General features: G+C 42.4%; 1 protein-coding gene across 1 annotated transcript; it reads right to left on the bottom strand.

Moving 5' to 3' along the window:
- Positions 1-2,380: 2,380 nt before the first annotated feature.
- LOC116065602 lies at positions 2,381-22,240 on the bottom strand. Its single transcript, XM_035999896.1, has 3 exons — positions 21,795-22,240; positions 5,043-5,357; positions 2,381-2,647 (listed from the first exon to the last, which is right to left on the bottom strand). The coding sequence occupies exons 1-3, from the start codon at positions 22,182-22,184 to the stop codon at positions 2,381-2,383; spliced, it is 972 nt and encodes a 323-aa protein (XP_035855789.1). The 5' UTR covers positions 22,185-22,240.
- Positions 22,241-22,500: the final 260 nt, after the last annotated feature.

The raw sequence follows: 22,500 nt of genomic DNA, 5'->3' as shown, positions 1-22,500 counted from the left end.
ATGTTTGTCTGTGTGTGTGTGTGTGTGTGTATGTATGTATGTCTGTGTGTGTGCATGTTTGTCTGTGTGTGTGTGTGTGTGTGTGTGTGTGTGTGCATGTATGTGTGTTTGTGTGTGTGTGTGTGTGCATGTATGTGTCTGTGTGTGTGTGTGTGTGTGTGCATGTGCATGTATGTGTCTGTGTGTGTGTGTGTGCGTGTTTGACTTCACTTTACTTTGTGACTTCATTTTATTTTTAATTTGCAAATAATATGAATATGTAATAATTTAAACAATTTAAACATGTAAACGACAGACTGAGTAACAAAGTGTGACTCTACAGAGTCTTGATGTTGTTGTTTTAAAGTGTGACTGAAACAGGAAGCTAATCGAACTGATCAGGATCTAAATACTCAGTAGAGCTGATAAACATCCAGGATTTATCTCAACGCCTCGAACGGAAAATTCTAGTTAACTCATCGAGGTCACACATCAGAAATGTGACACCTGTCACGGGATGTGTGTGTGTGTGTGTGTGTGTGTGTGTGTGTCTGTCTGTGTGTGTGTGTGTGTGTGTGTGTATGTGTGTGTGTGTGTGTGTGTGTGTGTGTGTGTGTGTGTATGTGTGTGTGTGTGTGTGTGTGTGTCTGTGTGTGTATGTGTGTGTGTGTGTGTCTGTGTCTGTGTGTGGGTGTTTTGAAAGAGATTTCTGAATAAAGTTGCTTTTTCTTGATTATTTTCAATGTTTTGTCCTTGATATGTGAGAGCCAACATATTAATTTGTTTTGTGCACCATTCATGTTTTTTATTTTGTTGCCTTAAACTATGGATTAGTTCTATAGTCACTGTCCAGTTTATAGTAGAATGATTTCCATTTTTCTTGGTCACGCAGAACGAATTGTTGATTGATGCGGTTCTGAAGCTGGTTTATTTATGGATAGTTCCCAGTAATCTGTATTTGAAGTAATGTCTGCGTAGTTTTTTTGTCCTTTTGATCAAGTGCAGGATGTGTGGTGGAAGCTGTTGCTGTGGTTTAGTGGAGGTATGTAGTGGGATGCATGAAGTAATATGGCACCGGTGCCTTAAGTGAAATTCCCACGGGACTTAGCGAGACTACAGCTAGCCGTCTAAAACACTATTTTACTGTACAGGACCCAAATATAATTTGGTCCGTTTCCATGTAGCATAGTCACTAGTATGGTCAGAACCACTACAGTGCTCAATTACCTATTTTTGAGGGGGAAATAAAATACAATTTTTCGCGTCAAAGGCTTGAACGGTCTTCTGGAAAACATCCACCAGACCAGCGGGCGCTCGCTGGATTGTTGTCGGCCGCGTGAAGCCAGGAGGGCGGGGAGGAAGCAGAGGCAGGGACGCCGGCCGGGCATGCTAGCCCGGCTAAGGAAACCACAACGATCGACACGGACAAGACTCCTACTCACCAACGCCAGATGGATTGCACACTAAATGGATATTTATGTTACAAATACACACGGGACTGCAGCGTGATGATAATTACCGGAGCCTGGCTGAACACACTCACTCATCCCAGACGGCAGCTAGCAGCTAACAGGGTATGTGAATTTCAACAATGGCTAAGTAGCTAAACGCATCTTGTTGTCATTTAAGGGCCCTGTTCATGTTGCACAGACATTTTAATAGCATTTTGAGTCTGTTAAGAGGCACAAAGGCACTCTTTAGCTTATGCCCCCATAACTGCCATTTTAGCTAACGGGAGCTCTGGGCATTAGCTACAGAAGCTCCATGTTGCTAGCACCAATTCGGCTCGTGGTTTTTGCTATAGACAGTACTCAAAAAAGTATAGCGATCAAGATTAATGTAAAAATTGCCCGGAGTTCTCCTTTAAATGACCTTTTCCCATCTGGTGGTTGTTTTTCTCATTCAACAGCAATTTACTAGTGAAATAAGTTTTTGTTATAGTGATTACATTATTATTATTAAATCATTTAATTTTGACCATATGGCCTAGCAATAAACAAGCTGTTCCTTAATGTCGCCGACTGTTGTTTAGTACCCTTCTTAAAACAAACTACTTTCTTAAAAAGTATCGGTTAAGGCACCGGGCAAAAATTATGTATGCGATTAATTTAGATTAATTAATCACAGAGTATGTAATTAATTAAATAATTTTTTTAATCGATTGACAACCCTAGTTTATTGACAATTTAAAACAAAATGTTGAAAAAAGTGACAAAATTAATTAAAAGTGCCACACAAAGGTCTGCCTCCATGGCCTGTTGGTCGTTCTCTCCTTAAGATATTAAAACCATCCATTTTAAAAGGTGGTTTGAGACCCAGCCAATGTTGTTATGTAAGTCTGTAAATAGTTGTATAGTTCCAGTAATGTTGGTAGGACCTTGGTTTCAGTAGGACTGTTCGGTTAATAGATGGCTCTTGGGTTGGTAGGTGGCTGTTGGTGGCTGTTGGGTTGATAGGTGGCTGTTGGGTTGGTAGGTGGCTGTTGGATCGATAGGTGGCTGTTGGGTCGATAGATGGCTGTTGGGTCAATAGGTGGCTGTTGGTTGATAGGGGGCTGTTGGGTTGATAAGTAGCTGTTGGGTTGATAGGTGGCTGTTGGGTCGATAGGTAGCTGTTGGGTTGATAGGTGGCTGTTGGGTCGATAGGTAGCTGTTGGGTTGATAGGTGGCTGTTGGGTCGATAGGTGGCTGTTGGTTGATAGGGGGCTGTTGGGTTGATAGGTAGCTGTTGGTTGATAGGTGGCTGTTGGGGTGATAGGTGGCTGTTGCTATAATGCTGGTGCTGGACGGGAGAAGGGGTGCTGGTGTTTGCTCTGGTGTTTTGGTATCTTGTGGTTTGTGGCCGTTCCTTTGTGGTGTAGTGGCTCCCTCTGGTGGTGTGTTGGGCTGTATTGAATCTAGCTCCTTGAGGGTTTCTTGGATGAAACTGTCTACTGAACAGTGTTGGGCAAGTTACTTCCAAAATGTTTTACATTATAGATTACTAGTTACTGTCATTTGGGAGTAATACGTTATATTACAATATTACTGTCTCTGAATTGTAATGCTTTACACTACTTTTGCATTACTTTAGAGTTACTTTCACCAAAATAATAGCAAAAGTTTGATCTGGCAGGTAGCTTGTTAATTTCACCACCGGATCACTAAAGTCTCCTCTTTATCAACTTTAATACATCATAGATTATTCAAAATATTTTGTATAATTAATATGAATATGCTAAGTAAATAAAGCTATAAAAATAGATAAGTAAAATGTACAAAAGGCAAGTAGGAGAAAATGAAAATACTCAATTAAAAGTACCTTATAGTTGTATTTAAGTACAGCATTGTTGTAAAATATTTGTTTAAAGTACATGAATAAGAAATTCATGTTGTTTAGTTTAAAACAGTCTAAAGGAAATGGTCAATTATAGTGCGATTAAAACTCACTATTTACATTACTAACAGTACTTGATGTCTTGGGGATAATTACATTTTAATGTTCTTTTATTCAGCACTTTGGTCAGATTAATGTGTGAGTGTGTGTGTGTGTGTGTGTGTGTGTGTGTGTGTGTGTGTGTGTGTTTGTGTGTGTATCTTGTATTACGTATTCAGGTCATTTTATTACATTATTCAAATTATATTGATAGTTTTTATGAGAAGAGAGGACCAGGGCAACGCACATTTCATTGCATTCTCTCTGTACTTTGTAGTTTTAAATGCACATGACAATACACTTGAAATTGAACTTATTATGGTCTGTTTCTGCCTTCTTGTGGGTGGGACATGAAGTGAGACTCAGTGGTGAGTGTTGATTGGCTGATACACGTCTAACATCTACCAACCAGATAGTGCTGTGGGCGGGGCATGAAGTGAGATCAGTGGTGAGGTAAACGGGAGCAGAGGGAGAGACTCAGAGCTGTAGCTGAGACAAAGTACAACACCTTTTATTTCATTAACTTTACAATAAAACACAGATACAGATCATCTGCAAACTGCCAAATATGGGACAGAGCCTTTCCAGCTGCTGCTCCACGACGGTGGAAGCTGCTGCCTTCACATATCAGATGGTCTCCCTCCATTTCTGTTTTTATATCTGGGATAAAGACCCATTAGAACTCTCTAATCTCTCTATCTGGTCTCATCATGTCATCATTCTGGGTTTGGGAACTGCTGCTTGTTGTTGGTGTTGGGATCTTCTTTTTGGGTTTTGATATTTACATTTTAATGTTCTTTTATTCAGCACTTTGGTCAGATTAATGTGTTTAAATGTGCTCTAGAAATCAACTTTACTTACTGAAAGTTAACAAAAGAAACATTTTACAGACCCAGAGATATGTTGCTTATAATAATTAATCAGAAATCACAATCACAACAAGTTTGATTGTTCATTAATAATGTTTATTATACAGACGATAGATTATAGATATAGACCAAGATATAATAACAAGTTTATAACACTGACAAAACTGCAAGATACAACTATTATAAATGCATTAAAGACAATTCATATTCCTTCATATATAATATACAACATCACATAATCTTTAGATTTAAAATACAACATCTGGAACACACACACACACACACACAGACACACACACAGAGACACACACACACACACACACACACACAGACTGAGATATTAGAGATAACCAGGCTCCCATCATCGTACCAGCTCACTCTGCTAATGCTCTGATTAGACTCTAAACTAAAGATTCTTCCCTCTGTTCGGTGTGACTTGATAAACCAAATCTGCCACCTATCCTCTCTCCAATCTCTGCATCTGAGAGTGACTTCTTCTCCCTCTGAGAAGAGCTCTACAGCAGGGGGGCCAAATGTGGGACACACCACCAGCACATAACTTTGATGTCTCATAGAGACTTCACAGTTGTACCAACCTGAGTGATTTAACATTAGAGATGAAAACACCAGCGAGTAGTTTTGGTCTACTGAAGGAACAGTCTGGTTTTGTAGTTCTAGGTCAGTGTAAGAGTCTGTTGTTTGATTCCACTTATTCCAACGTGGGGGCTGTTCATCAGTGGAGTCAGTGATAATGCACGGCAACACAGCAGTCTCTCCTACTGAGTCGTAGATTGTCTCAACCTCAAACGGTAGTCCCAAGTGTACAGAGTACCAGCTAACACACTGCTGTTGGTTCATCACCAGGCATCTGTACCATGAAATGTCTGTTTTTGTGACGTTGGAAACACAAAGAGCTGATGTGTTTGTCACCACTTGGTATCTTCCTCTAACATTGTCCATCACTGATGTCATATTGTCCCCCAAACCTCTGCTCCATGTTTGTTGCTCATATATAGAGTCCTGTTTGAGCCACTGGATATCCAGATTATCAGCTGGTCCCTCACATGGCAGGTCCACTGTTTCTCCAAGTCTCGCTTTGATAAATCTCCAATCTCTTGACGGACAAACAGCGATAGTGATGTTGTTCTCATGCGTCACGTTGCCCTCAGTCCAACACTCCTCTCGGTACGGGCCGGAGTCTGAATGGGTCAGGTCGAGGATGGTGTAAGAAGAAGTATTCACCGTGCAGTCAAGTCGTTGTTTCAGGCGTTCAGGTACTGAGGAGCTGTTGGACCAGAGGTCAGAGGTGTTCCACAGGACAAGCTTCTCCTCACCAACAGATCTGGAGATCAGGCAGGAGTTGGTGTTCTCGGGGAGGTTGAAGGTGTAAGAGTCTCCTTCCTCTTGGAGGATGATCTGTTCTTGTGCATGGATGTTGTTGATGAGAACAAACAAGCTCTGTGACTGCAGCCATACTGCTCCGAGGTCGACAAACACTGACACCACTCAGCTCATATACGCTCTACACCAACCCTCATCAGCAGCTGCTCTTTATCTGGTACACACATGACTTCTTTATCTCAGCATCAGAGGAAACTTTGTGTGTCTGTGTGTCTGTCTGTGTGTGTGTGTGTGTGTGTGTGTGTGTGTGTGTGTGTATTTTATGCGTATATCTGTGTGTGTGTGTGTGTGTGTGTGTGTGTGTGTGTTTGTGTCTGTGTGTGTGTCTGTGTTTGTGTGTGTGTGTGTGTGTGTGTGTGTGTGTATGTACGTGTGTGTGTTTTATGTGCATATCTCTCTAACCGTTAGTCCGATGAATTTCAAACTTCTGTGTCTCTCTGAGTGTGTGTGACACTTGCTACGGGCATAAGTTTGACGTTGTTTGGATTAGAAATGCAAAAGATATTGTTAAATATATTTCTGTCAGGTCCATTAAGTCAAGAACAACACAGACAATAAAAATGCTTTAGGACATTTTATTGAATCAATTACGAATTAAATTTTGGCGGTATGGCTCTGTTCAAAGGAGTCCCCTGACCTTTCATGAGCACCATGAAAGAGCAGAGTCAGGGGACAGCAGCAGCAGCATTAGGGGACGCTCACACAGTTTAGGACTGGGAGAGCTAAACCATTCCCCCCAAACAGACCATACCAGGCAATCCACTTGTGATAAAATTAAACAAGAGGATAAAATTAGGTAACCTTTAAGCGTATCCCGATTAGATGAATGTCCTTATTTAGATTGTTTCACATAATAAAATGCTGCTGCAGTAGTTGCGGCCCCTATGTGCAGGGGGTTTGGAGTGTTCAAGAAACAATGTGAAATGGCTATCATTAAATGGAGAACATCAGAATTGGTGAGAAAGTGATTTGGGTCAAAGGAACACGTGTGAAGAAATTTTGCCACCCCTTAGAAAAACCAAGAAAGCTTGTGAGAATGACTGTCTCTAACATATGATCTGTGTAAGGCCCAAAACACCCTTTTCCTCAATTGAGATATAAGTTGTTTAACTAACTAAAGGTAATGTGAAATGGTTATCATTGCCACGTGGTGACTACCTTTTGAAGCCGTTCAGCAAGAGGTGTATGGATGGATTTTCCAGAATACTGGCAGTGGATAATCCAGGTAACTCTGATGGAATTGGATGCCAGCGACCGAAGGATAGGCTACTTATGATGGAAGAAGGCTGCCTGTATTATTCTTTTTTTTCAAAGTCTCAAAGCAGTAGATTATAAAATCACTTATACATGATATATGAACAGGCAGAGCAGCTACAAGTAAGTAGCACAATAAAATGGTGTAATAAGACCCAAGCTGAGTCATACATTTTTAATGTAGGTTTGCCAGACCATCGTTATTGAAGACTTGAACAAGACTAGTCAAATAGTTCACAAAACGGCTGTTTGAATGCCTTCCCAATGCCAATCCCAGCCTAAGGACGTTGACGGGAGTTTACGTTTACGTTACGTTCTCCTCGGACACACCGACTTGGGGTGGGCATCCCCACAGTAGCTACAGACATGAAGATATTTAGAGTTATACATCTTACAAATATTCTCATTAAAATTGTAGCAAATTGGAGTACTAAATCCAGTCACCTGGGAGCCAGAAGACCCAGGACTAGGTGAAGTTTGGGGTGCCCTGCTGGAGCTGCTGCCCCTGCGACCCGACCCCAGATAAGAGGAGGAAGATGGATGGATGGAGTTGGATATTTTTATATATATCGCCCTGATTTAAATGTGTAGGCTAGTTTAAAGATATCTTAACCCCAGAGTCCAATCTGAGAAGGCAGTTATGACTATTCTGCTAAGATAGTTAGCTTTAGCAGGAGTTTAGCTGCTGCCTCATTTAGTTAAAATTAACTGAATCAGTTCATTACAAATGTTAAAAAAAAAATGTTAAATGTGAAACTAAAGTTGAACCCAAGTGCAGACAACAACGCAGAGTCAAATGAAAGTTGAACATGTTTATTTGCAAATGTCCAAGTTCAGGAATGCAACAGGGAAAAAGCAAAGTCCTAATCCAATGGATTCCAGATCCAGGGTACAGAGCGGGACCGTAATGTCCAAGTGTCCGTCTCCAATAGTCCTGAGATCCAGTGTAGAGAGCAGAAATGGTGGATGGCAGGAGTGAAGTGGCAGCAGGAGTCAGGTTCCAAGAACTGTGGCAAAAGAGAACAAATCAGGGCAAGCAAAAACACAACAGCAAAACAGGCAACGTCAGCGGTAGGTTGACCAGGTATTTGTAGCAGAGGTGATTAGTGTAGATGAGCTGCAGCTGGAACCCTGACTCCCGCACACCAGACTTCACTCCTGCAATTAAGGACAGACAGAGGGGAGGGGGAGAGCAGAGACAGAGAGCTACGTAGCAGCAGCAACAGCAGGTAAGCTACGATACCCATTAGCAGCATTAGCAGCACCTGTGAGTTTATCATGTGACAGCGACAACGTGAAAGGTGGAGCAGTATGTCCTGTATGTCCCTTACACACACACACACACACACACACACACACACACACACAAAGGTGGAGCAGTATGTCCTGTATGTCCCTTACCGGCTAACGTATTTCAAGATGGAGCATGAATATGGAGCGTCTACCCCAGTTCATGCAAACGTAAATGTAAAATTTCAAGCCAATAGGAATACTTGGAATTGATGGTGGAGGTAAATATTCATGAAAAAGGACAAGTTTGTGAACGGGCAACACAGATTTTGATAATGAACAACTAAAACCGTTACACACTGGGACTTTAATGTTACCTCTGAAGCCCAAAAATAGGGTATTTGGGACAGCCCAAGTAAGGATAATTTTCAGTGGTTGTGGACGGCGTTAAGAGGAGAAGCAGCAATGGACGGACTGAATGTGGCTCTAAAGACGACCCTCCAGACTTTATGACAAACGTTAAAAGGTTTTCAGATAAGAAAGCATGCAGTGTACTTTAGTTTTTGGTTGATACATGACTTCATAAGTTACAGCTTTGAGTTGTCATTATATGTTAGCATATCACCATCAGCATGTACTGTAGTGTTTATGTTAGTGTACGTTGATTCGGACAGCGAGCGGTTGCTGCTGCTGCGTCCATTGTTTCCTGTATAAACACAGTCAGCAGTAAAGAAAGAGATATTTCTTGTTATTGATGCTGCAGGAAAACGTAACAAGATGTATCGCCCAGCCCTAGTTTTTACAGCTGTTTGGCTACGTGATGAGATTACAGCAGCTGTCATGTACGGGTCATCTTGTTAACTGGATCAGTTATAGTTTAGCTTTAATGTTACCTTTAGAAATCATATCAACTGTAGCTGTAGTTAGCCAACCCGTTCTCAATCCGAACTCGTAAAATACGGATGTTTGGACAGTGGCTGTCAGCGTCTGAAGCGCCGAAAAAGTCCCCCTTCAGCGTGTGTGTAGAACGTACTGGGGAGAGCAGCAGCTACACGGGGTTTGAAGGTGACGTAACACTAATGGCGCTTTTCCATTACACGGTACCTGCTCGACTCTACTCGCCTTTTTTGGTTTTCCATTACGAAAAAAAGTACCTGGTACCTGCTAACAGGTACTTTTTTTAGTACCTCCTCAGTCGAGGTTCCAAGTGAGCTGAGGCGAGCTGAGGCGAGCCGAAAAGGTGACGTGAAAGCGACAGACGGGGTGTCCTGAACAAATCCGCTATTTTTAAACAGTTTAGCCAGCTGTGTTTTTTGTTGCTGCCTCCAGCTTCTTCTGAAACAAAATGTGTCTTCTGGCTGTGGCAACAACAACACACCTTCCACGTTCTGTGTTAGGTCACGGCAGTTTACTGCAGCGCCGCTTGTTTCAGTTCTGCAGAGGCTCCAGGCAGAGCTTTCGCTGTATCCTACATACACACACACATGCTGGCTCGACGCACACACCAGCTGACAAATGTATACATCAGGCCACATATTACATAGGCTACGGCGAATGCTCTGCGTGGAGCCTCCGCAGAACTGTAAAACAAGCTCAAGTGGCCTGATGTTTATACTTGTGCGCTGGTGTGTGCGTCGAGCCGGCATACGACCAGCCACGCTGAGGCGGGACTAAAATCTGCAACGGAAAACGGACGCACAGTGTGCCGAGTCGAGGCGAGGCGAGTCGAGCAGGTACCATGTAATGGAAAAACGCCATAAGAGCGACTACGGTAGTAAAGTATTTCACATGTAAATAAAAATCTGGGGCCTCATGTATAAAAGATTGCGCAGCTTTCATACCAGAAGATGGCGTATAGCCAAACTTGAAAAGTACCTTGTAGTGGAAGTTTTTCTTGTTAGCAGCAGGAGTGCGAATCAAAAACACCAGATGAAACAAATAAGGACGATTTGAGGATTAAACCAAAGTTTGGTCTTTGAGTATTTATTTACATTTGCAAATGCAGGAAGCACACGGTTCACAAAAGGCACGGAGCTCTGGTGTGAAAGGTCTCTTCAACGAATAAGAAAAAGCACCCAGTATATATGCATCTCCAGTGAGATAGAAAGACATGCCCCCCTTTCTAAACATGACTCACACATTTCTTACAATCAAACACAGTCAGACATTCAGGAGCCACTTCTCTTCTTCCCCTCTGTACCACTTTCTACCCCAAGGTTAGACAGCCCGTTCATCTCAACTATGTGAGAAGTCTCGACTATCCACGGAGAAATAACAGATAGTTTAGGGGGACCTTGTAGCCCCTATCTGTTCAGAGTCAGACATTACGTTCCCAGACTTTGTGGCTCTTACTTTCAACATGTGAGAATAAGAAAAACTCACTTTCAGCATTGGGAGACAAAGTCAAACAGAAATAAGACAAGAATATAAAGAATCATGCCTAAATATAATTTTGCCAGTACATTTCCACCCTTTTGATTACAAAATAATCACAATAAACAAAATTACTGTTATGAATGGGAATATATATTCTTATAGCTTCTTCCATGTTTCTTCTGTTGTCAGAGGTTCGTCCTCTAGCACTTGACAAACTGTAGGAAACAAGTCTTTACCACTGTTTCATGTGTGTGTGTGTGTGTGTGTGTGTGTGTGTGTGTGTGTGTGTGTCTGTGTGTGTCTGTGTGTTTGTATGTGTGCATGTGTGCATGCATTTGTGTGTGTGTGTGTGTGTGTGTGTGTGTGTGTGTGTGTTTGTGTGTGTGTATGTGTGTGTGTATGTATGTGTTTATGCGTGCATGCCTGCCTGCGTGCGTGCATGCAGGCGTGTGTGTGTATGCATCTGTGTATGTGCGTGTGTCTGTGTGTGTGCGTGCAACTGTGTGTGCATCTGTGTGTGCTTGCATCTGTGTGTGTGTGCGTGTGTGTGTGTGTGTGCATGCGTGTGTGTGTGTGTGTGTGTGTGTGTGTGTGTGTGTGTGTGTAGCAGCACAAAGCAGTTCTGAACCATCTGCTTTCTAAAACTGTTGTTAGCTCCACCAAAGAGCTCACTTTTACTGGAGAAAAAAAAATGAGCACAAAGTTCACACCTGAACATCAAAATCAAACTGTCATCTGCTACAGAAAAGATTCATTACAGTCTGCTGAACTGATTCTGAATGAATAGCAGAGGACTGTTGGTCCACCAACCGGCTTTAAGGTGGATTTCACTGACCAGAGACCAGATGCAAAGAACCATCTGTACGCTGTCTGAAGTCAGTGGATGTTCACATGTTCTGTTATATAAATACCAGTTAATGAGTGAAACATGAGTTGATATGTATTGATTAGTTCTGTTGGATCATTGTGTTCAGTTTGTTGTGTTTGTGGATTTTAAATCGATCGATTGAGTTCTAACATCTTTCCATCCACTAAAACAAAAACTTTGGACAAACTCATCAATGTACTTCAGTCATGAAAGTGTAAAGATCTATGCCAAGAAATCTGGTCTTAAACTGACACAGGTAATGGACGTCATCACAAAGTTGATTGCAGATTCTTGCATCCCTCAAACATGTAACTACACGTCATGGCAACGCAGACTGCAGCAACTGTGATTGGTCCGCCCGGTCGTGGCTTGGTAGCATTGCATTTCTCCCACTCTTTACAGGTTTCTCCATCTCCATAAACAACATTAAATTAGGAGAGGGTTCACTTTTCCTGCTACAGATTTCCCACCGTGGTCAGAAAGAACAGGAGAGACACTTTGTTTCTTCATCTACATCGCTATAGTAGGTACTCGCTCCCAAGCTAAGGCGAGTCACTCTCTCACACTCTCTACCACACACTCAGGCCACTTACGTAGGCTACGGCGAAAGTTCTGCGTAGAGCCTTCAAAAAACACGCCAGGCAACATGTTGCTAAACAAAATCCAACCTCAACCAGCAGTCTGCTTTCATTTGCTTGTGCTGATTGTCAGATTGTGTCCCTTCTGGTTTTTCCGATTTTCTATAATGACATTTGATGTTGTCTTGTTTAACTTTTAGGGTTTAGGGTACAAGCGGCCGGAATGGGTTTCCTCAGTAGGGTGGCTGGCGTCTCCCTTAGCGATAGGGTGACAAGCTCAGTCATCTGTGAGGAGCTCGGAGTAGAACCATCCTGCAGGAAGAAATAGCCACAATCAACTTCATACACCTTCACTCAGATCCTCCATTAAACATGAACCAGAGTTCCTTGGTTAGTGGCAGAGGAACTGTGTTGTCAATTTGTCCATACCTGAGAGTTTCCAGTCTCCAGTTATGATCCTTAAGCTTAGAGATGAGGCCAGAGAAATACAGCCTTTCTCTGAGATCATACAGCCTGACAGACTGCAAACACACACACAGACACACACACACACACACACACACACACACACACACACACACACACATGTTAGACACATTAGATGCTTACAACAGCAACAAGAACTGTCACTGATGGAGAATACTGTTGGTCTATCAAAGCACTGAAGTCCTGCAATAAACCTGCGCTTTGTATATCCAAGTAAAATTTCTGTTCCGAGAACAGAAACACTATTCTGGTGACAAGCTTCAGAGTCAGCGAACCCCTTGAGTACAATATTGCTGCCAAATCGAATACAGAATCATAAAAAGGTCTAAAGAGACTTAAAGGGATATTTCATTGATTAGCATTGAGCTTTGTATCTGTAGAAACCCAGTAGTATTTTTGAATGACCATGCTTCCCTCCCTCATGTCCCCCTGAGACTAGATTTCTATGGACTACAGCCAGCTAGTTCCGCATGTTTTCAACCCGCCCATAGGGGGTTGGACTGTCTTTACCTGAAGTGAGTTGAAGCGAGTTGAGTGTCAGCCATCTTGGAGCTAAGCTACAGCTCTCTCTTTTGAGCAGCAACCTTCTACAACAATTATGTGCATTCAAACTACCACACATATGTACCACCAGGATACATTGGTACAGATCAGAGAATATGCAGGACACTTTATTACAGACGGAATACTCGACACACTACACAGGGCAGGAGTTCTAACGCTAAAAAAAACTAACACTAGATTGCCACCTGTCTGATCCATCCTGCTTGCAAATGTCCGCTCATTAGACAACTAACTGGATTACATCCAACTTCACCAAAACTCCCAACGCGAGTTCAGAGACTGTTGGGTTTTTTTTTTTATGGAAACATGGCTGAACAACAGTGTACTGGACTATCCAGCTACCAGGCCTGCTAGCCCGGATAAGACTCGTAGAGGTGGGTTGTGTTAACACAGACACGGACTGGTGCAGAAATGGAGTGGTAACAACACTTGAGCCACGGTGAAACATTGTTGCGTTTATATGGTTGAAATGACAATAAAACACACCAGTTGAATTGAATGCCTCACTGTCTATCTATGTCTGTAACCGCTAGACGTGGCTTGGGGGAAGCGAAGCAAGTGCATTCTGGGAGTTATTGTCTTTCATCCACATGAGCCAAAAATACATTTTCTGGCTTTTCTCGGTCTAGAAGGCACCAACTTCTAAAAAAAAAAAATCACATTTCTACTACATAAATGACCCAATTTAATACATATTCATCTTTCCAGCAGTGAAATATCCCTTTAATATTTAACTTCTTACTCAGGTCCAGCTCTCTCAGACTAGAGGATTAGAAACTGGGAACTGAGGCCACTGTGTTCATCCAATAATTAATATATGAAGAAAACAAGAGCTTATAAAACAGCTACACACCAACCTGAAAGTTTGCAGCCTGCCGTCTGGACTCTTCAGCCCAGCAGACACCAGCTTCACTCCTGAATCCTGCAGGTCATTGTTACTCAGGTCCAGCTCTCTCAGACTAGAGGACTGGGAGCTGAGAACTGACGACAGAGCGTCACAGTTTCTCACTGACAGGTTACAGCCACTCAGTCTAAAGAGGAATCAGCAACATATATTAAAACAATAACAAAAAAACGTTGTTAGAAAGAAGAAAAACTATATTTAATCTGGATAGTTCTGTGTGCACCTACAGAGCTTTGTTGGAGACTTTGTCCACTGGCAGCAGCCTCAGAAGAGCCTCCTCTGAAGCAGAGTATTTCTTCAGGTCAAACACGTCCAGATCTTCTTCTGATGACAGTAAGATGAAGACCAGAGCTGACCACTGAGCAGGAGACAGTTTATCTGTGGAGAGACATCCTGAACTCAGGGACCGTTGGATCTGCTCCACTAGAGAACCATCACGCAGTTCATTCAGACAGTGAAACAGATTGATGCTTCTCTCTGCAGACAGATAAACATTAATCTTTATCTTGATGTACTCCACTGTTTTCTTGATTGTCTCTGACATACTTCCTGTCTGTGTCAGCAGACCTCGTAGGAGATTCTGATTGGCCTCTTGAGACCCAGGAGGAAGCGGAGGAACAAGTCCAGGTGTCTATTTGGACTCTGTAAGGCCTCGTCCACAGCACTCTCGTAGAACTGTATTGATGTTGTTTGTTCTTCTGACAGCAGGTTGACTCCAGAGTTGGTGAATGTCAGATGGACATGAAGAGCAGCCAGAAACTCCTGAACACTCAGATGGACGAAGCAGAACACCTTGTCCTGGTACAGTCCTCTCTCCTCTTTAAAGATCTGTGTGAACACTCCTGAGTACACTGAGGCTGCTGTGATATTGATGTCACACTCTGTCAGGTCTGATTCAGCAAGGGTTACCCAAGATCAGGTTGCCTTTCTGCAGCTGCTCAAAAGCCAGTTTTCCCAGAGACTCGATCATCTTCCTGGTGTCTGGACTCCAGCGTTGATCCGTCTCAGATTTTTCATCATACTTTACATTTTTCTGTTTGGACTGAACCACCAGGAAGTAGATGTACATCTCAGTCAGGGTCTTGGGCAGCTCTCCTCCCTCTCTGGTCTTCAACCCCTTCTCCAGAAATGTAGCAGTGATCCAGCAGAAGACTGGGATGTGGCACATGATGTGGAGGCTTTGTGATGTCTTGATGTGGGAGATGATTATTTTGGCCTTGTCATCATCTCTGAATCTCTTCTTGAAGTACTCCTCCTTCTGTGGGTCAGTGAACCCTCTGACCTCTGTCACCATATCAACACACCCAGGAGGGATCTGATTGGCTGCTGCAGGTCGTGTGGTTAACCAGAGGCGAGCAGAGGGAAGCAGATTCCCCCTGATGAGGTTTGTCAACAGCACACCCACTGAGGTGGACTTTGTAACACCAGTCAGGATCTCAGTGTTGACGAAGTCCAGAGGAAGTCGACACTCATCGAGACCGTCAAAGATGAACACAACCGGGAACTCTTCAAACCTGCAGATTCCTGCTTCTTTGGTTTCACTAAAGAACAAATGAACAAGTTCCACCAAGCTGTACTTTTCCTCTTTCAGCACATTCAGCTCTCTGAAGGTGAATGGAAATGTGAACTGGATGTCCTGGTTGGCTTTGTCTTCAGCCCAGTCCAGAGTGAACTTCTGTGTTAAGACTGTTTTCCCGATGCCAGCCACTCCCTTTGTCATCACTGTTCTGATTGGTTCATCTCTTCCAGGTGGGGCTTTAAAAATGTCTTCACATATGATTGTTGTTTCTGGTCTGTCTGGTTTCCTGGATGCTGTTTCAATCTGTCTGACCTCATGTTCATCATTGACCTCTGCAGTCTGCTTGTTCTGTTGTTGTAAGCACAATATATATGTATATCTTTGGAGATAAGAGGGAAACATTGGCTTCAAAGCTAGTGTTTGTTGAAGACATTGTGATATGTTTGATTTTTTTGTTACATCCATTTTCTATTTAATAATATTATGACTTACCTGCAGGTTCTGAGATGGTGTTTGATAAATTCTTCACTAGCTCATTCTGATTCATCTTCACTAAAACTATTCTGGTCACATTAATGGTGTTCATACTGTAGGTGGAGAACATCTGGTCCACTGTCTTCATCCTGTTTACATTCTCCAGTTTGCTCTTTGAGATTGCTGTGAAGTCTTCAAGGGCTCCTTTCAGCCGCAGGTGCCACTTAAATTTCCCAAAGTCCTCAGCTCCCAAATCTTCTAAAGTTCCCAAGACGACCTCTTGAAGCGTTGCCATCTTTGGTCCCTGCAAAGATCCAAAAGAAACCAAAAAAAACATTGTCACCTCATATACCTCTGTTACCTTCACTTTCTACATCTTTTTTAGCTCCACCCTAAGATGTTGGTATTTTCCAAGCTTCTCATATTCATTCTTCAATTTCAATTCAAATTGTATTTATAGTGTCAAATCATAACAGAAGTTATCTCAGGTCACTTTACAGGTAGAGACGCCACCAGGTGGAGACACTACATCAGGAATATACAGTGGTGCTCATAAGTTTACACACCCATACTAAAGTTGATTAAAAAGAGGAATAAAAAAATCATCTTTTGGAAATTGATCTTAATGCCTTAATTAAAAAAATGAAGAAAAATCCAACCTTTAAGGAAACCAATGTTCTTTTTGAATGAATAATGTATCAGACATGAATAACTGTTCTTCCTTAAAGTACAGGAGGCAATAATAAGTAAACTTTATTTATATAGCACCTTTTGCAGACAAAAGGGGTCACAAAGTGCTTTACAGTTAAAAAAACACAACAACACATGAAATACAATACAAAACCATATGGCTAATTAAATGCTTGTCTAAAAAGATGTGTCTTAAGTGAGTACACCACTATGTTAAATTCCCATAGAGGCAGGCAGATGTTTATTTGTAAAGGCCAGTTATTTCATGGATCCAGGATACTATGCATCCTGATAAAGTTCCCTTGGCCTTTGGTCTTAAAGTAGCCCCACATCATCACATACCCTTCACCATTCCTAGAGATTGGCATGGGGTACTTTCCATAAGATCATCTCTCAATGCAAATCAAACCAGCTATTAGGCTAACTGAAAAAAACTATGCCATGACGCTAATCAGTTGCCCGATAACGTTACATCACAGTTTGTTTTCACCGCTGCAACAGTGTTTCCTGCTGAGTCCTAATTCCTCGCCCGTCTGCGACCTTCCCCTACACACTGAACTCATCTTTCTCAATCAGCAACACTTTATCTGGACTTCTCTCTTGCTGGCTGCTCACACAGGTGGCTATCTTGTTTCCCCACTTTAGATCATCGTCACACGTTCTCCATCAATTCAACCATTTCTCCAAAAACAACAATCAATGACATCATCTCAACCAATCATAGCTCCACTTCTTGAACTTTCAGCCATCAGCGTGCGTCTCTTCTGTCCTCAGCAGGTCTGCGTAGAAAAGGAGCTTCAACTTCCATCAGACGACGTGAAGTGGTGCTTCTTATCCCTCGTCAGAGAGTGTTTAAGTGTGTTTCTGTGTTTGAGTGTGTTTTTGTGTGTGTGGCCACACCTCACTATGAAATATGCTGTCTGACTGGTTGGACTATATGACTATAGACATTTGTCACCACTCAACCAAATGCAAACAGGTGACAGGTGAGGATATCACAGCAGATTGTTGGGGAGGGGGGGCAGGCTGTGTCCACCCTGTTCTCACTCCCAACTCGTAAAATACAGACGATTGGGCAATGTCTGGCAGCGTCAGATACATTTCAGTTAAAAAAAAACGTGTTGTTACGTTTTTTGGGGGCTGAACGTGGCCATGTTGTAGTTATGAAAGAGGAGAGATTGGATGACCCATGAGGTTGATACATTAGCAGCTTGTTTTCTTTTTTCTTGCACATATTGTACACAAGTTCCTGATATTTTAGCTGCTGTATATCTCTTCTCTGTACAACCTTTGTCCTTTCTATTTGCGTTTGGCTGGTGTGTACCAGCTTGGGTATGTATGAAAAATTAACCTATATTTGAACTATTTTACCATCTAATTAACCTGTGCTGTATTAACACCTCCCTTATGAGTGATGTAGCCTATTTCATCTTTTTATCTCTGCTTGTTACTGCTTTGCATGGTTGAACAGTGCAAGAAGATGGCTCGGGTCTGTGTTGCTTGGCTGTGTTCTGATGCTTGCATGGCTTCTTATACTGAATGAGGATACTGTTGATGTGTAACTGTGCTAAAGTCTTGCTGCTTCCTGTAGCTCTGCATGGCTTACTGAGGAAGCTTATTTGTTGCTCTAGCTGTCTGTGTGGTGTATTGTTGACTTCTGTCTGTATAGTTTAACTTGTACCTGTACGGTGTCACGGTTGGGGACAGAACTCAGGTGCAGAGACTGGAACTGGTGCAAAAATAATTTGTTTATTGAATAACGAAAGTCAATGGTTAGTGTGAGGATCTGGGTCTGAAGCAGGCTGGGGCTGGCAGTGGTAGTTATGTTAAGTTAAATGTAAGAGAAGTGAATGTTGCTACATGGAAGGTAGGCTGTCGAGACCGCTCACCAGGCTACTGAGGAGACATCCCTGTGTAGGCTGATACCTCCACACAGGATGTGGCCGTCAGATCGCCATGACAACCCTCATCTGCAGCTTCTCTTTTCCTGTTTTTAACAAACAGGATTTCTTTCTCATCATCAGAGGAAACTTTACACAAATTTAAGACCACAGAGGCTGACATACACACATTATTCAGAGATAAGAGAGAGGGTGTGTGTGTGTGTGTGTGTGTGTGTGTGTGTGTCTGTGTGTGTGTGTCTGTGTGTGTGTGTGTGTGTGTGTGTATGTGTGTGTGTATGTATGTGTGTGTGTGTGTGTGTGTATGTGTGTGTGTGTGTGTGTGTGTCTTTGTGTGTGTGTGTGTGTGTGTGTGTGTGTGTGTATGTGTGTGTGTGTGTGTGTGTGTGTGTGTGTGTGTCTGTGTGTGTGTGTGTGTGTGTGTGTGTGTGTGTCTGCGTGCATGTCTGTGTGTGTGTGTGTGTGTGTGTGTGTGTCTGTGTGTGTGTGTGTGTGTGTGTGTGTGTGTGTATGTGTGTGTGTGTGTGTGTGTGTGTGTGTGTCTGTGTGTGTGTGTGTGTGTGTGTGTGTGTGTGTGTGTGTGTGTGTGTGTGTGTGTGTGTGTGTGTGTGTGTGTGTGTGTGTGTGTGTGTGTGTGTGTGTGTGTGTGTGTGTGTGTCTGTGTGCATGTCTGTGTGTGTGTGTGTGTGTGTGTGTGTGTGTATGTGTGTGTGTGTGTGTGTGTGTGTGTATGTGTGTGTGTATGTATGTGTGTGTGTGTGTGTGTGTCTGTGTGTGTGTGTGTGTGTGTGTGTGTGTGTGTGTGTGTGTGTGTGTGTGTGTGTGTGTGTGTGTGTGTGTGTGTGTGTGTGTGTGTGTGTGTGTGTGTGTGTGTGTGTGTGTCAGGCTACTGCATGTCATGGTGAGTGTTGATTGGCTGTTACTCGTCTAACATCTACCAACCAGATAGTGCTGTGGGCGGGACATGAAGTGAGATCAGTGGTGAGGTAAACGGGAGCAGAGGGAGAGACTCAGAGCTGTAGCTGAGACAAAGTACAACACCTTTTATTTCATTAACTTTATAATAAAAAACAGATACAGATCATCTGCAAACTGCCAAATATGGGACAGAGCCTTTCCAGCTGCTGCTCCACGACGGTGGAAGCTGCTGCCTTCACATATCAGATGGTCTCCCTCCATTTCTGTTTTTATATCTGGGATAAAGACCCATTATAACTCTCTAATCTCTCTATCTGGTCTCATCATGTCATCATTCTGGGTTTGGGAACTGCTGCTTGTTGTTGGTGTTGGGATCTTCTTTTTGGGTTTTGATATTTACATTTTAATGTTCTTTAATTCAGCTCTTTGGTCAGATTAATGTGTTTAAATGTGCTCTAGAAATCAACTTTACTTACTGAAAGTCAACATAAGAAACATTTTACAGACCCAGAGATATGTTGCTTATAATAATTAATCAGAAATCACAATCAGAACAAGTTTTATAGTTCATTAATAATGTTTATTATACAGACGATAGATTATAGATATAGACCAAGATATAATAACAAGTTTATAACACTGACAACACTGCAAGATGCAACTATTATAAATACATTAAAGACAATTCATATTCCTTCATATATAATATACAACATCACATAATCTTTAGATTTAAAATACAACATCTAGAACAAACACACACACACACACACACACACACACAGACACACGGACACACACATTAAGGTAAAATCAATTGTAATAAAACTCTTAGGTGACAGCAATGTTAAAAAGTGAATTCCCAAAATGTTAAACTATTAAACCAATGCCCCCCCCCCTCCACAAGCATCCACAACAACATCAAGAAAAGATCAATTCACTCAATATATATAAAATATAATATCATCTATATATATATATATATATATATATATATATTGAGTGAATTGATATAAATATATATATATACATACTAATACTACATACTAATACAGACGATAAGGGCACATCTGCACCCTGTCAGGATCAAAGGATCACTTCTAACATTCAAAACTTATTTAATATTATTATAATAATAATCATTGGGTATTTATGTCTTATTTCCCATCATTTCTGTTTGTTGTTTTTGTCTTTTGTGTTCTAGTTTAAATATTTCTCTGCATGAATGTGTCCCATCCCTTGTTTTAAAGCCAGTGTATACCAGGCTGTATTAAAGCCAGTGTATACCAGGCTGTATTAAAGCCAATGTATACCAGGCTGTATTAAAGCCAGTGTATACCAGGCTGTATTAAAGCCAATGATGAAATGATCATATATGCATATTAAGTGTGTGTGTGAGCTGAAAGCTGCGCTCCTCTCCGTGTCCTCAGGTTCACAGCGACTACAGCAGCACAGAGCATCAGCAGCAGGACACTGAGCACTGAGCATCGCACTTTGAAGAAGGTGGAGTAAATCCCAAAGGGCTCCATGTACACTAACACAGTTCTCTCTGTTGACACACACTGGTCAACATCTCGGTCATAAACTACACACCAGTACTCTCCTGCGTCTCCCACTGAGATATTAGAGATAACCAGGCTCCCATCATCGTACCAGCTCACTCTGCTAATGCTCTGATTAGACTCTAAACTAAAGATTCTTCCCTCTGTTCGGTTCGACTTGATAAACCAAACATGCCACTCATCCTTTCTCCAATCTCTGCATCTGAGAGTGACTTCTTCTCCCTCTGAGAAGAGCTCTACAGCAGGGGGGCCAAATTTGGGACACACCACCAGATAATACTGTTGCTCTCTCATAGAGGCTTCACAGTAGAACCAACCTGAGTGATTTAACATTAGAGATGAAAACACCAGCGAGTAGTTTTGGTCTACTGAAGGAACAGTCTGGTTTTGTAGTCCTAGGTCAGTGTAAGAGTCTGTTTTTGGATTAAACTTAATCCAACGTGGGGGCTGTTCATCAGTGGAGTCAGTGATAGTGCACGGCAACACAGCAGTCTCTCCCACTGAGCCGTAGATCATCTCATACGGTAACAACTGTACAGAGTGACTGCTAACACACTGCTGTTGGTTCATCACCAGACAGTTGTACCATCTAAATTCTGTTGCTGTGAAGTTGGAAACACGAAGAGCTGATGTGTTTGTCACCACTTGGTAGTTTCCTCTATCATTTTCCATCACTGATGTCGTATTGTCCCCAAAAACTCTGCTCCATGTTTCTTGCTCATATCTAGAGTCCAGTTTGAGCCACTGGACATCCAGATTATCAGCTGCTCCCTCACATGGCAGGTCCACTGTTTCTCCAAGTCTCACTGTGATATCACTCCAATCTGTTGTAGTACAAACAGTAATAGTGAAGTTGTTCTCATACGTCACGTTGCCCTCAGTCCAACACTCCTCTTTGTACGGGCCGGAGTCTGAATGGGTCAGGTTGAGGATGGTGTAAGAAGAAGTTTTCACCGTGCTGTCAAGTCGTTGTTTCAGGTCTTCAGGTACTGAGGAGCTGTTGGACCAGAGGTCAGAGGTGTTCCACAGGACAAGCTTCTCCTCACCAACAGATCTGGAGATCAGGCAGGAGTTGGTGTTCTCGGGGAGGTTGAAGGTGTAAGAGTCTCCTTCCTCTCGGATGATGATCGGTTCTTGAGCATGGATGTTGTTGATGAGAGCAAACAGCAGGAAGGAGAGCTCTGTGACTGCAGCCATTCTGCTCCGAGGTCGACAAACACTGACACCACTCAGCTCATATACGCTCTACACCAACCCTCATCAGCAGCTGCTCTTTATCTGGTACACACATGACTTCTTTATCTCAGCATCAGAGGAAACTGTGTCTGTGTGTGTGTGTGTGTGTGTCTGTCTGTGTGTGTGTGTGTGTATGTGTGTGTGTGTGTGTGTGTGTGTGTGTGTGTGCATATGTGTGTTTGTATGTGTGCGTGTCTGTCTGTCTGTGTGTTTGTCTGTGTTTTATGCGCATATCTCTGGAACCGTTAGTCCGATGGACTTCACACTTAACAGGCGT

The sequence above is a fragment of the Sander lucioperca genome, chromosome 3 (genome assembly GCF_008315115.2).
Source record: "Sander lucioperca isolate FBNREF2018 chromosome 3, SLUC_FBN_1.2, whole genome shotgun sequence".
Taxonomy (NCBI): Eukaryota; Metazoa; Chordata; class Actinopteri; order Perciformes; family Percidae; genus Sander; species Sander lucioperca.
The sequence above is the reverse complement of the archived record's forward strand: the minus strand, read 5'-3'. Positions and strand labels throughout refer to the sequence as shown.